The sequence below is a fragment of the Mesoplodon densirostris genome, chromosome 15 (genome assembly GCF_025265405.1).
Source record: "Mesoplodon densirostris isolate mMesDen1 chromosome 15, mMesDen1 primary haplotype, whole genome shotgun sequence".
In the NCBI taxonomy this organism is placed as follows: Eukaryota; Metazoa; Chordata; class Mammalia; order Artiodactyla; family Ziphiidae; genus Mesoplodon; species Mesoplodon densirostris.
The window spans coordinates 43,459,650-43,473,886 of NC_082675.1; the positions used below are offsets into that span (position 1 = coordinate 43,459,650).

General features: G+C 40.4%; 1 protein-coding gene across 3 annotated transcripts; it reads right to left on the reverse strand.

The window, feature by feature from the left end:
* Positions 1-4,501: 4,501 nt before the first annotated feature.
* On the reverse strand, positions 4,502-13,759 carry AQP4 (aquaporin 4). 3 transcript variants are annotated; one of them, XM_060118851.1, is made up of 5 exons: positions 13,728-13,759; positions 10,183-10,597; positions 9,121-9,285; positions 8,756-8,836; positions 4,502-4,780 (listed from the first exon to the last, which is right to left on the reverse strand). In XM_060118851.1, exons 1-5 carry the CDS (start codon positions 13,757-13,759, stop codon positions 4,502-4,504), a joined length of 972 nt encoding a protein of 323 aa, XP_059974834.1. The 3 variants fall into 3 exon arrangements, with proteins under 3 accessions (XP_059974834.1, XP_059974836.1, XP_059974835.1); XM_060118853.1 differs by lacking the exon at positions 13,728-13,759 and adding an exon at positions 13,612-13,667; XM_060118852.1 differs by lacking the exon at positions 8,756-8,836.
* Between the last annotated feature and the right edge of the window lie 478 nt (positions 13,760-14,237).

Below are 14,237 nucleotides of genomic sequence, written 5' to 3' on the forward strand. Positions count from 1 at the left end.
TCATTTGAGTCACAGTTGTTTAAGTCTTCACTTTTTGACTCTACAATGACAGTCGATATTCAATGGTCTATTTTGTATAGATGTGAACATTTAGAATTAAACCCATGAAAACACAATTTTCACTGTCAATATGAGGATCTACCACACTGTGTACTCTGCAGGCTCTCAAAACTTTTTTTATTATATGGATTCCACCACCATTTCATTTGGTGTTGATTGTACTCAAATATCTAAACCTCTGGCCCTTCTAAATGATGCTTCTAGGATGGGACTTGCAAAAGCTCTGGATGAATTTTCAAAATCATCAAACACATTTTAAAACATTAAACAGTTTATTTGCACAAGCTTAGTAATATGAGATACAACATCATTCATGGAAATCAATCACAGTGCTAAGACTTTAATAGATTATTCCAAATATTAAACATTACAGTTTCAATCTCCTTAACATTAGCTCTAATGTTGGAATAACATTTCAGTTAATAAAGAATTGTGAATATGACCATATGTTCAGTTTACTCTCACTAGTTTATCATGAATTACAATTTTATTGTGATTTGGGTCATAAAAGTGATAAATAATTGTTTATATAGTTTCATAATTGCATGTTTATTTAATTAATCCTGAAGAGAATCTAGAAATACATTCCGATGGGTTATATAAATTCAGTGTATTTTTTAGCTCTTGGATTTTAACATGCATAGGTAACATTATAATTTTTCTTAAGTTTAATGTTTACTGTACAGGTTGTATAACATTTATTTGATATCTATTTTCATAGGTTATTGTCATTTGCCAAAGTGAGTGGTCACAGTTTTAAGCCCCGAATTAAATGTCTTCCATGTACTTTAGAGAGCGTTTCAAAAGTTACTGCTATTTCGGGGTGATCTGTAAAGTATTACAACACCAATGCAATGTACGTGATTTGGGGTAAAGAGAGTGAGTTTTGTTATGTTACACTTTACAGATAGTAAATACATCTTTCTAATAATTTTGATGCCATAAAGATATTAGGAAAGACAAAATTACTTTCAGGTATAAAATATTCTGCTTTCATATTCTATAATGCTTATGATGAGAATTTACATTGGCTTTCTTTTGTCTGATAAGTTTGTCTGCTGGGCTTGCACCGTCATCCTCAGCTGTCACAAAGGCAATTTCTTTTTCAAATGTTCACAACATGTGGGAACAGTGTCAACAGGCTACAACAGATCACTGGGATTGATTCTAGCCTTTGAATTTGCTATTCTATTTTGGAATTTTCTGGTTCATTATGGAGTTTAAACTGGTAAGTGAGTTGCTTGGTTTCACGACTTAAGAAGAATATTCTGTGCTGTTTGGAATCAGACCTCTAATAATTAGAGAGCTTAATTCCATCATACATGTTAGCGAAATATTTCTCATCTTGTAAAATCTTCAAGACTGAGCCACAGTTTAAGCCAGCACCTACCAACTGCATTAGGAAAAGGGTCAGACGATAGAAAGTATAAGAATTTATGAAAACATCAAGTGGCAGAGACAAAGTGTAAGAATCTTACATTTAAGCAACTATTTAGATACCAGAAAATACTTCCTTCCAGTGTAAAAGTTGAGGACTCTTTGAAGAAAATGTCCTCTTCTATCATGAAAACATACATTCAAATTCTGGGCTCCCAATTTTAAAGAAAGCCCTGAAAACTTAAAAATGACATTTACCCTTACCCCTTTTTTGACAAACTATATACATTTGCAGTGTAGAGACCACCTTACAATTTGGGGGGTGCTTGTTGTACTTTTCCTTAGGGAAGAGATGGCTGGCATTGTTTCCTGACTGGGTATAATTCATTTATGTCCTTCCAGTTTTTTCTCTCTGATCTCTTTTCTGTATATCTGTCAGCAGCACTCTCCTGGGAGTAGCACGATGCACTTCATTAATAAGAAGGGATTAAAGGAAAAAGCCCCAGTCTCCTAATACACTTGGATAATTTGGTGCCATCCACAAGGCAAAAGACCCCTGCTGCATAGATGTCATCAGAAAGGTACAATTTCATTACTTTTTACTGGTAGAGCCTTGAGTGAAATATATGCAGGGAAAGAAAAGTGCAAAAGCTTTCATTGTCTGCATGCCCCTAAAAATAAGAGAATGCAAAAATATATTTTATGGTTTTTACATTTAGGTGGCCTTCCTTAGTAGTCCTTGAACTCACGCTCTTATTAAATATGGAGTAAAATAAAGATTAAAAGAAAATTTTTTATATCCTTAAATCACAAATGAAATATATATATATATATGAGTCTGTACTCATATATATATATATGAGTATGTATATATATATATTCTTAACTAACACACTTGCTTTGAATACCTACTATGTGCCAGGCACTCTGCTCATTGCTGGAAAACAAATGGCAAAAACATCATTCATGAGGGTTTTTTTTCCCCCCAGCACTAATTTATTGTATGCTCTAACTAAAGTGAGTATAAAAGTGAGGGTATTAGAAGTAAACCATATGGCTGAATAAAAATGATCATAAACTAGTAAATTGTAAGCGTATTTGGAAAATGTTTCTTTTTTTCCTTGTTAACTTATTTTTGAACTGACATGTTTGCTGATGGTTGATAGCATTATCTTTTGAGCTGAACCACCCCCAGTTTTAAGCCTTTAAGGGTATATTGTGCAAACACTTGAAAAGATCCATCATTAGAAATACACCCTAGTTCCTATAGATGGTGCCCCAAACAGGAAGCAATGTGTCTCAGTGGTGGAGGGTGTGGCCAGCCACCAAAGGTACCTGGGGTTTAGGCACCTGCCAAAAAGATGTCAGGGGGACTCCCAGGGACTCCACTGGTGTGATGTCTCTCTGGGAACCTTGTTCATTACTTTCTTAGCACCAAAGAGAATCAGTGGTCCATTATCTCACTGCCACACACACACAACTGCTATTAACACCAAAAAGTGGCACACAGTTGGAACTGTGAGTAGGAGAAGACAGCCCTTGATTATCAGCTATTTACAAGCCACTCTTTTCAGTGATAGGGTTTTGCTTTACTATTAGCTTTTTTTTCAGTGAAATTGACTTTTTCAGCTCTTTAAGGTAAAGGCTAGACTAGACAGTTAAGATGATAGAAACTGGGGTTTACAGAGACCATTTTACTGACATAAGGCAAAGCAGTATGGGAAAGAACAAGTTATTTTGAAAAATAAATGAGTCAGTAATGAAAATGCTTAAAAAAAGCCCTACAGTATCTCTACAAATGAAAGATTGGTCATCTAGTCAGCTTTGAATACAGAGCGTTTTGATGCCCCTGCCCTTTTATTTTGTGGTCATGCCGTTCCTTGTCTCTCATGCATTTTAATTCATTAAAATATTGATGCACACAATGAAGATTATCAACAAATGTCATGAAAAGTGGGAGAGTAGCCATGATTGGGACTGGCAGGACCAGTTTACACCTTCTGGAATGAGCAGAGCTTAATAATTAACAAAAAGTCAGGACTCAACTGGTTATGTTCTTGCTATCAAAAATATGTCTCAGCTAATGTTTAAATATAGTTAACCAAAATTACAAACAAACAAAACCCCCAGTTTTGCCAATAAATTAAAAAAATAAGCAAAATGGTTAAGTGGTTAAAAGCTTAGATTGTTAACCTCATGCGGTGTATTTGAGGATGTGCACTGAAAACAGATCAACTATTTGAAACCAGCATGCAGATTTCCTTTTTCCTTATGATTTTTGTATGATGGTAAATTTCCACCCACCCCCATAATATCTTACAAGTCTGTTTGTCCTGAATCTCAGTAGGTGCCTTATGATGTGGATGTTTTATTAGGTGGAACACATATAGGATTTCTGAATATTCTTTGAATTTCTGGTCTTTAGTTCCATATTACCTTGGGCAGTGAGGAGGAGGAAGGAATATTATGAATTGGAGTTTGGGTTGAAAGTTGGATATTTGAAATATAAATGAAAACAATTCACTAGCAATGACTCTTGTTAATATTCTTTTGCCGAGGTAGTTTAACCTAAGGGGGCTGGTTATAAAAGAGCTTGCTGTATTTGCTCTCTTGAATGTGCATGACTCTATGACATACTCTGTGTTTTGCCACTGATTAACTTGATTTAACAGAATAAATACTCAAATGAGGATTGACAATACTGGTTTCGTGGGAGAGGAGGAGTAAGCTGATAGGTATGTCTGTAAGTTGTCAGGCAAGCCTTAACAAATCTTGATACACATTTTAAATTGATTATTAATGAATAGCAAATAGATAAACTAGATACACATTGGCTTTGGGGATACTTCAAAAAGATTTTTTTTTTTAGATTTGAAATTCATGATAGGTTTCTTTCATTCCTCCTTGGTAAATAATGAAATATTTACTGTCTAGACTGAGTAATATGACATGAAACAATAAACTGCACATGTCTAATTTATAACAAATCTGTTTCCTTAATGGGTGGAAGAAAATCTGAGGACAGTTCTAAGGGCTCTTGTCTGCTTTCAGTGCTATTGTCTAGTCATACTGAAGATAGCACCTCTCCAGATGGGTCTTTCCCCTTCTTTTCCTCACCCCGGTCAATGTCGATCACGTGCACCACTCCAGGTTTTAGAATCAAGTCGTCGGTCTCTACCTGGCTCCTGTTGTCCTCCACCTCCATGTAGCTCCCTTTTGTTTGCTGGGCAGCTTTATTGAAGGCTTCTTTAAAACGACGTTTGAGTTCAACATCTGGACAGAAGACATACTCATAAAGGCCACCAGCAAGGACAGCTCCTATTATTGGTCCAACCCAGTATATCTGGGGGAAAGATGGAAGAGTTATAGAGTGTAAGTAGAGTAAAACTATTCCTTTGACCAAGGCACGGATATAGAACTTAGCTGGTTTAAATTAAGAGAGCAAATGTGGGGTTTCCCTGGTGGCACAGTGGTTAAGAGTCCACCTGCCAATGCAGGGGACATGGGTTCGAGCCCTGGTCTGGGAAGATCCCACATGCCACAGAGCAACTAAGCCCATGTGCCACAACTACTGAGCCTGAGCTCTAGAGCCCACGAGCCACAACTACTCAGCCCACGAGCCACAACGACTGAAGGCTGCGTGACTAGAGCCCATGCTCCGCAACATGAGAAGCCACCGCACTGCAACGTAGAGTAGCCCATTTGCCGCAACCAGAGAAAAGCCCGTGCGCAGCAATGAAGACACAACACAGCCAAAAAACAAACAAACAAACAAACAAAGACATAAGCGGTTATTTTTTAAAAAAGAGAGAGAGCAAATGAGTCATGCATTTAAAAAAAGGAGAGAGAGAATTGGAAAGAAAATAAGAGAATACATTAAATCTACATCAGAGATCCATATATTGCTAAATAACATCTGAACAGAAAATAAGAAAAGACTGTTTCCTTTTCTCTTTTCCTGATTTCATTAATTATGTTCTTTCCATTTTCTGATAATCCTTATAGTAAAGATAGGTCCTCTTTGGGAGTACGACTTCTTCAGCTGAAATAGAGGAAACATTTTCTGGAGAGTACTTTTTTTTCTTAATATTGCCATCTTACATTGGTCTTTTGCATAATCACAACCATAGTACAGATTGTATCACTTGGGGCTTTAATTATTCAGTACAGCATGATAAATGGAATATGAGCTCGACCACTTAGCAATCTTGTTACTGCTTGAATCTGTTACATAACTTCCTAAACCTTAATTTCCTCATCTGCAAAACAGGGATAATAATAATACATACCTCATGGGTTGTCAGGATTAAATTGAAATAATACTTGTAAAGTATTTCATAGTTCCAATTTCATTGTAACTTGCTCCATTCCATCGTTTCCTAGACAATTTAAAGATGTATGGGACTAGGCTGGCTATAAGTCACTTTCCTTATGTTACATGATTTTCTCTCAAGTTTGATGATTTGATTTAAGAGAAAACCTCATGGTTTGCCCATTCATCTTCTTGCAGAATGCTTTCATCCTCATGGTTCTTACGCTGATGACTTGGTGGAAAAATCTGTACTGCATTTATGGATGATGGTTAGTTAAGGATTAGCCATTCCATAGGATTTTATTTCAATAACTGGAAGTTTCTATCATATTAGTTATGTGTCTAGAATGAAACAAGTTTTGAGTTTGGATAAACTTCAACACTTGCTTTAGAGCACATGTAGGCCATAGAATATTACATTCATTCAACAGATAGACTTGAGCAACAAAAACCCTGTTTATTGAGCACACTTTCTCAGCTGGTTATACTCAGTGCTTTTCTTGTATTAACTCATTTAATTCTAATGATGACCTTTGAGATAGATATTATTATTATCTCATTTTATGGGTAAGAAAATGGACATGCAGAGAGAGTGAGAAGCTTGCTTAAGACTTCATGCTTAGCAAGTGATTGAGCTGGGATTTCAGGTCTGTCTGATTTCAGACCTCTCTTTTGAATCATTATACTGCTTTCTACGATGCTACACTTCGCTCACTTGAAAAAAATCTGATGAATGCTTCTGGCTTAAAACACTCTCTGGAAATGAAGCTCACTTAGCATCCTCATTGCAAAATCTAAAGAAAATTCAAACTTTAAGCTGAAACTGAACACATATACTGTACAGGGAAATTGTTGACAAAGTGGCTGCAAGAACCTTATGTTCAAGTTCCTTATCTTGAACATGAAAGAAACCATGTCAGAGTTTACCTTCTCTGTGCCCTTTCAAAGGAGAAATGAGAGCCCTCCTCTAAATGTCTTTGCACTTTGTCCCTTGGTAAGATCTCATTTGGTATGTTCTATTCCACAAGCTACAAATCCCGCAAGGGAGAAAAGGGACTGCTAAATCATTATGACACTTCCCCCAAAACACCTACGAAGAAGATGTCTAGCCACATGCTCTCAAAAATAAACAAATCTCAGTTTCAAGTTGCTATTCCCAAACTCATAATGCCCTTTAAAGTAACTTTTAAAATTCATAAAGGTAAAGAAGTTCTACTGCTAAAAATATAGAAAATCCAGAAAAGAAGACTAAAAAATGTTATTACACTACACACAAAATTCATCATTAATATCTTGTTATTTATTGTCTATCCATATATCTACAGACATACTTTAAATTAGTTGTTAATTTCACACAAGCTTTGCTACAAAATGGACATTCATTTTCTGTAGGATTAAGTTTGTTATAAAATAGCAACAACGGGAAACCTTGGATTCAATCAACAGCTAAAGATTTTCTTGCTACGTAAATTTTAACTAGTGTACCACAACTCAAGTAATTAATAAAAACATATATTTTCATTCACATATTAAAGTCTTCATGGATTAAAAGTTGTCATTTTTCTAAATTTTACTTACAAAAATCGTTTGAATAAGATGACCTAAAAGTTGTACTTTTATCATAAGATCTATACGTTGCCTGTTACAAATTTGTATTCCCATTAAAGTGGCAAATCTTTAGAGACATACATGGAAATATCAGTGGCAAAGTAACCAATCTCATGGGTGGTATTGTTGACTAAGTTTTTCATATCTGGGTCCAAAACCTTGCTTTTGATCACTGACTCTCATGCTGTTATTTAATGGGATAGATTACTTTAATGGGATAGATAGGTACACTTTTCTTAGAAGTGAATGCATATAGCAGTGGGGCAATTTCTTCTCATTTGCAACGTACATCAAGGTTGAGTGCATGTGACTGTGTCAATAACCACTGTATGCATGAGATTAAAACAAAAGCGACACCTACAATGGAAAAGAATCTGAGTATGTATAACTGAATCACTTTGCTGTACACCTGAAACTAACACAACATTGTAAATCCCCTCACTACAATAAGAACATAAATTAAAAACATAAGTGACTTATTCTTACATTCATGACTTAAAAATAAAAGATGTAAAAGAGCATTCACAACATATACATGAAAATAAAAGTTAGCTCCATTTGAAGCTGGCTGACATACACCTATTTTTATTGGTTATTGTAAATTAGTGTGTAAGAGGTCTTCAAAACTGCCACATTATTCATTTAACGGATTGAAATTTCTTTTTGGTAAGAGATAATTGAAAAGATATTGACTGTGGTATTTAACAATGGATACCACTGCTCTTTGGAAGCATTGTCCCCACGTTAATAAGTAGGGTAGGCATGAGGCTGGGAAGTGTGTCTTTTCTGAAAGTCATTTCTTTTTCCAGCTATGGTTATGGTGATAATAGCATAAATATTTGCACTAATTATTTCTCACCATCTGCAGTTCAAATGCTTCCAACTCCCATACTATTAACTGGGTTCATGCTTTTGTAAACAAAAAAGGTAAATATTTTTGCAATGGGCTATGCTTTTAAGCATTTCTCTTTCTCTTCTTCTTCTTCTTCTTTTTTATTATTTTTTTGCAAGCATATTTTCCGTCATTGCTGTGAAGGATTTACTTTCAATTATTTAAACACCATATTCACTTCACCACCCTGATTTTAACTTGTTCCAGATAGGCAACCTCCATGTTCAATATATTTTGCTGAAGTCTGTCAGATACAGTGCCCAGAGCAGTGCTTTAAAAAAAAAAAAAAAAAAAAAAAGACTGTCACTGAAGGTCCAGAACTGATATGAGGTGTTTTGTAGCAGATCTGTCCTAGTCTCTCCCTAGTCTTTATGAAAGATGTAACAAATTAGGGGTTCAGAGTTGGGAGGAAGAGAAACTAGTGAGCAAAATAATGGGAAAAAAAGAGATCTCTGGGTAATTGTCCTCAACTGTAGGAAAACAGGCACAATGAACATGGTGGTTACCCAGTGGTTTTCCCAATTTCCCATGATAACTGCAGGTCCAAAGGATCGGGCGGGGTTCATGCTGGCACCAGTGTAATTGATCTATAGGGAAAAAGAACACAACTTCAGACATTGCTGAAATAGGGCTACTAACAGGTAGACTTCATTGCAATGTGCTACCACTTGCCAAGTCAGTTAGAGGGACTGTCCAGATGTTTGCAGCCATATCAATGTTCTCATCACAAAGTTAGCAAAAAAATCACCTAAAATGGACAGACGTAGCTGGATACTAAAGAACTACAGCTGTGAAACATAACATCTTCATCCAGCTCTAGGGTGAGGATAAACAACATGGATCAATTACTTAAATGGGCTTGGAAACTTACTGCAAATAAATGTCCAATTGCAACAGACAATCCAATTGCTAAAGCTATGGAACCAGTGACATCAGTCCGTTTGGAATCACAGCTGGCAAAGATAGTAAACACCAACTGAAATGTGATTATCAACTCCACCAGGAGACCATGACCAGCGCTAAGATTTCCATGAACCTGGAGAGAGAAAAATGCTCCATCTGAATTAAGGCAAGGGAACATTTTCTATGATAACATATCATTGTGAAAGGCACATTTTATCCCTGCAAAAACTGATAATTAGTTTGAGTCTTCTATTCCACCCCTAGTTGAGACACTTGCACCCCTGCCCCCTCAAAAAAGAAGAAATAAATTTCTACTCACTTTGGACCATCACAGATAATTAATTACTCTTACAATGACCAAGAGGGAGTTTGTGCTGAATGTCCTTTTCTACAAAGGAAGCAAAATATGCCACTGCTGCACTTAACTTATAAAAGAGTTTCTTGAGAGTCTTGTAATTTTATAAGGCAATGATTAAATCCATTAATTAGGTTTAAATTAATTAATATATATTTCAATTAAAATTTAAACCGTGTGTGGTTTTTTTAATCAACCCTGGTGCTGAGCTAACAAATGATATTCCTAATCAGCTTAGAACAAAACTAGGATCAAACGCCAATTTATTTTTTTAAGTGTGACCCTCGATGCAGATCATTTTAAATCTCAGGCACATGACATGAAACAAAATTGTTCCTTCTGCTAGTGAACCAACACATAATTGTAACAAAAATGCCTTAAGTTAAATATATAGTCAATATAGTCACTGGGATAGAGAGAGAGAGAGGAAAAAAACCAACACAATTTTTGTGCTACCCAGACTTAGTGCTATTCAAGTTACTCAATAGCACATAATGATTTCATATGATGTAGTCAGCGTGGCTAGAATCAGTTTTCACCCCTATCAAGAGTCATCAGACATTCCCTGGGAATAAATTAGTAGTTTTAGGAAGGTCTCTTAAGCCACCAGTTGTCACTTAGTAGTCTATAAGAAGCCTAGAGTCCGAGTTTGAAAACAAGAGCTAAAGATGGTACCGTTGTGACTCCCAGGCCTCCCACCACACTGGGAGGCGTGACCAGATAGAGAATCCCGGCTCCAATGATGGCACCCAGGCACTGGGCTGCGATGTAGAAGACAGACTTGGCAATGCTAATCTTCCTTGTGCACACCATGGCCACTGTCACGGCGGGGTTGATGTGGCCACCACTGATGTGGCCAAAGCACTGGACCATAGTTGCGATGCTGAGTCCAAAGCAGAGGGAGATGAGAACCATGTCGACCGGTAAGGGCTTTTCTGCTCCACCCCAGTTGATGGTGGATCCCAGGCTGAGCAGGACAAAAATAAGCATAGCCAGAAATTCCGCGGTGACTGCCTTCCAGAAAGCTTGAGTCCAGACCCCTTTGAAGGCCACCATGATACTCTCTCTTCTACACAAAGGTCCACACTTACTGAAAGGAAAAACAAATCGGCATCAGAAGCTACCAATCCAAGGTTTATGCCTTTAGGTGAGGACGTCCAGGCCCGCAGTCTTATCCCACAGTAGGGAGGCCACCCAGCCAAAAGTTATTTGCATACAGAGAAAGAATGCTCCTGGAAAATCTCCTTAATTACTTAATTATCTCTTAAGGAGATAATTAAGTAATTACTGTTATGGTTATTCTAACAGTAAATATTGTTATGTTATTCTATTGAGACTGTTATTCTAATCTCCTTTGAGTTAATATCCAAAGATCATCCAGTTTCACTGGAAAATTATCTGAATTGTCCCTAGAAAGGAAAATGTCTAAATCAAGTTCCTTAAAGAATTAAGAATAAAGTATATTTACCTTGTAGTCAATTCCCTCAGAGCAAGTTTCTATGTTTCAAGGTACTTTTTACATGTCATTTCTATTTGGAACCTACAGCCATAAAAAAGGGAGGTCTTTTCCAGTTTTGTCCTTTATGGTTCAAATGGCATTCTGGAAATGGATTTGTAGAGCTGACTCTCCCTCCTCTCCCCCATTGGAGACTCTGGATGAAGGCGAGTCCTGCTAGGAAGCCAGGAGGGCTGGGAGGCTGGAAGCCTGTCTTTGGAGAAGGTGAATCTTGTTTGGCAGAGAGGGGCACTCGTGGTGACTGGCAGGGCCGGCCCTGGGACCCGGGACTGGGAAGGGGACGCTGCCATGCTCTCCCCGGCCAGCGGGAGGAGTCCGGGAGCCCGCCCGGGCCCGGAGGCGGCGTGGAGCCGTGTCAACCGCAGGCCCCAGGGGAGCCGGAGCGCCTCTCCGAGGGCGGGGACCGGCCACCTGGGCGGGGCGGGCTCCAGGCAGCGCCAGGTGCACAGACGCAGCGGCCCCGCCCGCTGGGTACCAGGCGCAGGCACCTTACCCGGGAAAGTGCATCCTGGCCTCCGCGTACTTTTGCAGGGTGGAGGGACCATCCTCTCTTGGGCCTGACTCTCCACCCCTTGACGTTTACCTCTCAGATAAAACCTCCCAAAGGGGATCCTGGAGGCCAGTGTGTACCAGCGGCGCCCCAGGCACCCTGCCCACCAAGTGCGGGGGACAGCGACTTGGTCAGAGCTGCGGCAGGAAGGTGGGCAAGGAGAGTGTGGCCAGGGAGACCACTGTCTCAAAGCAGGAGGCTCCGGAGAGCGGTTTTTCTCTAGTGTCTTCCTGACGGCCTTCTCTAAATTCTGCTGGTACCTCTTCCTGGGGCGGGGAGGGGGCGTGGGGCGGGGGAGAGCTTGCGCACCTGTGGGCTGGGGGGAGGGGGAGTATGGGTAGGGCAGCGAGGCAGCCTTTGGGATGGAAGACCGTTTCTTCCTCTTAATGTCTTTGGATCTTTAGAGCTGAGAAGGGGTGGGGTTTGAGGATATTAATGGCAAGAAATGGTTAGGGTTCCCCTTGGGAGGCAATGGCCCCAGTTACCCCATTATTCAAGGCATTTGCCCTTATCCTTCGTCTGTGATAGTGCGGGAGGGGAGAAGCGTGGAGAGCATTTAGCGGAGACTCTCATCCCAGGCGACTGTGAAAAGGGTTAGACGAGAAAGCCAGGTGTTTTAACAGATTAGAATTATTGCAGCTTTCCCTCTGACGGGCTACGGAGCACGGGCCCTTCCCCGCACTCCCCCCCCACCCCCCGCCCCCAGTCACTTACAGTCCCCAGGAGCCCGGGTCCGGCTGGTTGGGCAGTGGAGACATGCTGTACCAACAAGGACCAGAGGAATGCCGCCCTGACCTTTAGGATCTCGGCTCAGCCCCTGGTCTGACGTGGGGATTTGCTTCAGAGTTGGAAAGCAAAACCCATTTTCCGCCCAAGCCTAGGTGGCTCCAGAAGGGGACCAGCCAGCCCTGTCCCCAGCGGTCCCTTGCCCCAGTGAACTCCTCTAAGTGAATCATGTAATTACGAAAAACCCCAGCTGGGAGGACAATGACATCACACTCCCTAGAGGAAGAGAAAATAAAGAGACAAAAACAGCACTTGGAGCAGGGCAGCCAGGGTGCCCTGGGGGAGAAATGACAAGTATCCCAAAGGGGGAGAAACTCACAAATTGAAAAAGAAGTTACAAGGAGGCTGGCTTCTGAACTCACCAGTGGCCCACGGCTGTAGCCGAGATGGCAAAGGGCAAGGTGCTATGTCAGGCGATGGTCCTCTGTGGCCGGATTTAGTGGGAAAAAGGAAGAGGACAAGGCAGGAAGCTAAGGCAGCCAGGTGGGCAGGATGCGGCAGGTCCCATTCTCAGCGCAGGGATCTGGGAGAGGCAGACCCTGTGTACAAGACGCCTTCCTGCTTCACCCTGTCCCTCACCTTCCCTGATCATTCTCTGCATTTGCCTCCCTCTCCAGAGACCTAATCTGAGAAGCTCAGTTGCTCTTTCGACTTCAAGCTTTTATCAGCCAGAGAAATAAAAACCCAACCCCCCAAACCCCCAAACAGATAGACTCCTTAAGCATGCCTTTAGCTTTCTTTGAAAACGTGCAAAATGCTGATCTCTTTCCAGGGCAGAGTGACCAACCTCCGTCGCCTGTGAACCCCAAAGTCCCCTGGCAGCACATACATACCTCTGGCTTGACAAGCGCTCACCCCAGCTCTCTCACAGCCCCTCTTAATTATCTATCGTCAATGTTCCCTTCCCTGTTCACACTCCCTGGAAATGCATCATCGCCATTTGTTTTGCTTCTTTCGCCCCAGAACAAAGGGGGTTTGTTGATGTGACCGGGTTGTACAGAGCCGGACACATTACTTTCTAGCTGAACACCCAGCCTGAGCCCCTTCTGGACAGCTGAGGCCATGGGTGAGTAATTTTTCTGATGAAAAATACTACAGATAGATTTACCTCCATAGGGTCATTTTCTTGTGCTTTCACAGGTCTCCAGTATCTGGAGGATTTTGCTCCAAAGCATCCCTTTTCTTCTGCCCTCTCTCTGCCTCTCCTCTCTTATGAATATGCCCGGTACCCAGCCCTGAAAGAACCACCCACCTGCCCGAGAGTTTCCTTCTAGATTCTGCCTGAGAAGGCACACGTATCTGTAATGAAAGAGTCCGAGTCTCATCTTTCGTCAGAGCATTGTTCCCTTAAGGCAAAGAAGGACTTACCCCCACTGCCAGGCTGCGGGTCTGTCACTCATGCCTCCTTTGGCTAGAGGGCAGCGCTCATTGCCTGCGTCTGGGCTCCCAGCGCACTGGGAGTCAGATTACGGCCACTTGTCTGATTGGGTTTGTGGAGTCTTAGGGGTGGAAAGATTCTGCACCATGTGGCAATCGCTAAGTTATATTTGAACTTGAAATGACTTTTTCTACCTGATCGCTATAGACACAGGGCATTTCAGGAACACGAAACGCCGGCTCACATTAATGTTTCTTTAGCTGGTGACCCTTGAAAATGAGGATTTCCCTAAATCTTTATTTGAGTTCCTTCCACCACAGAGAATTGCTGACAATTTGTCTTTTTTTTTTTTTTTTTTTTTTGGTTACATGTATAGTTGAAATTGGGCAACTATTACAGCACGGATTTGCATTATCCAGCAGTTGAGATGAATTGAGATTTCGGCTGAGGTGCATTTGTTTTTGAGTGGCAAAATATCCAGTGGGTTCTATGTGAAGTTT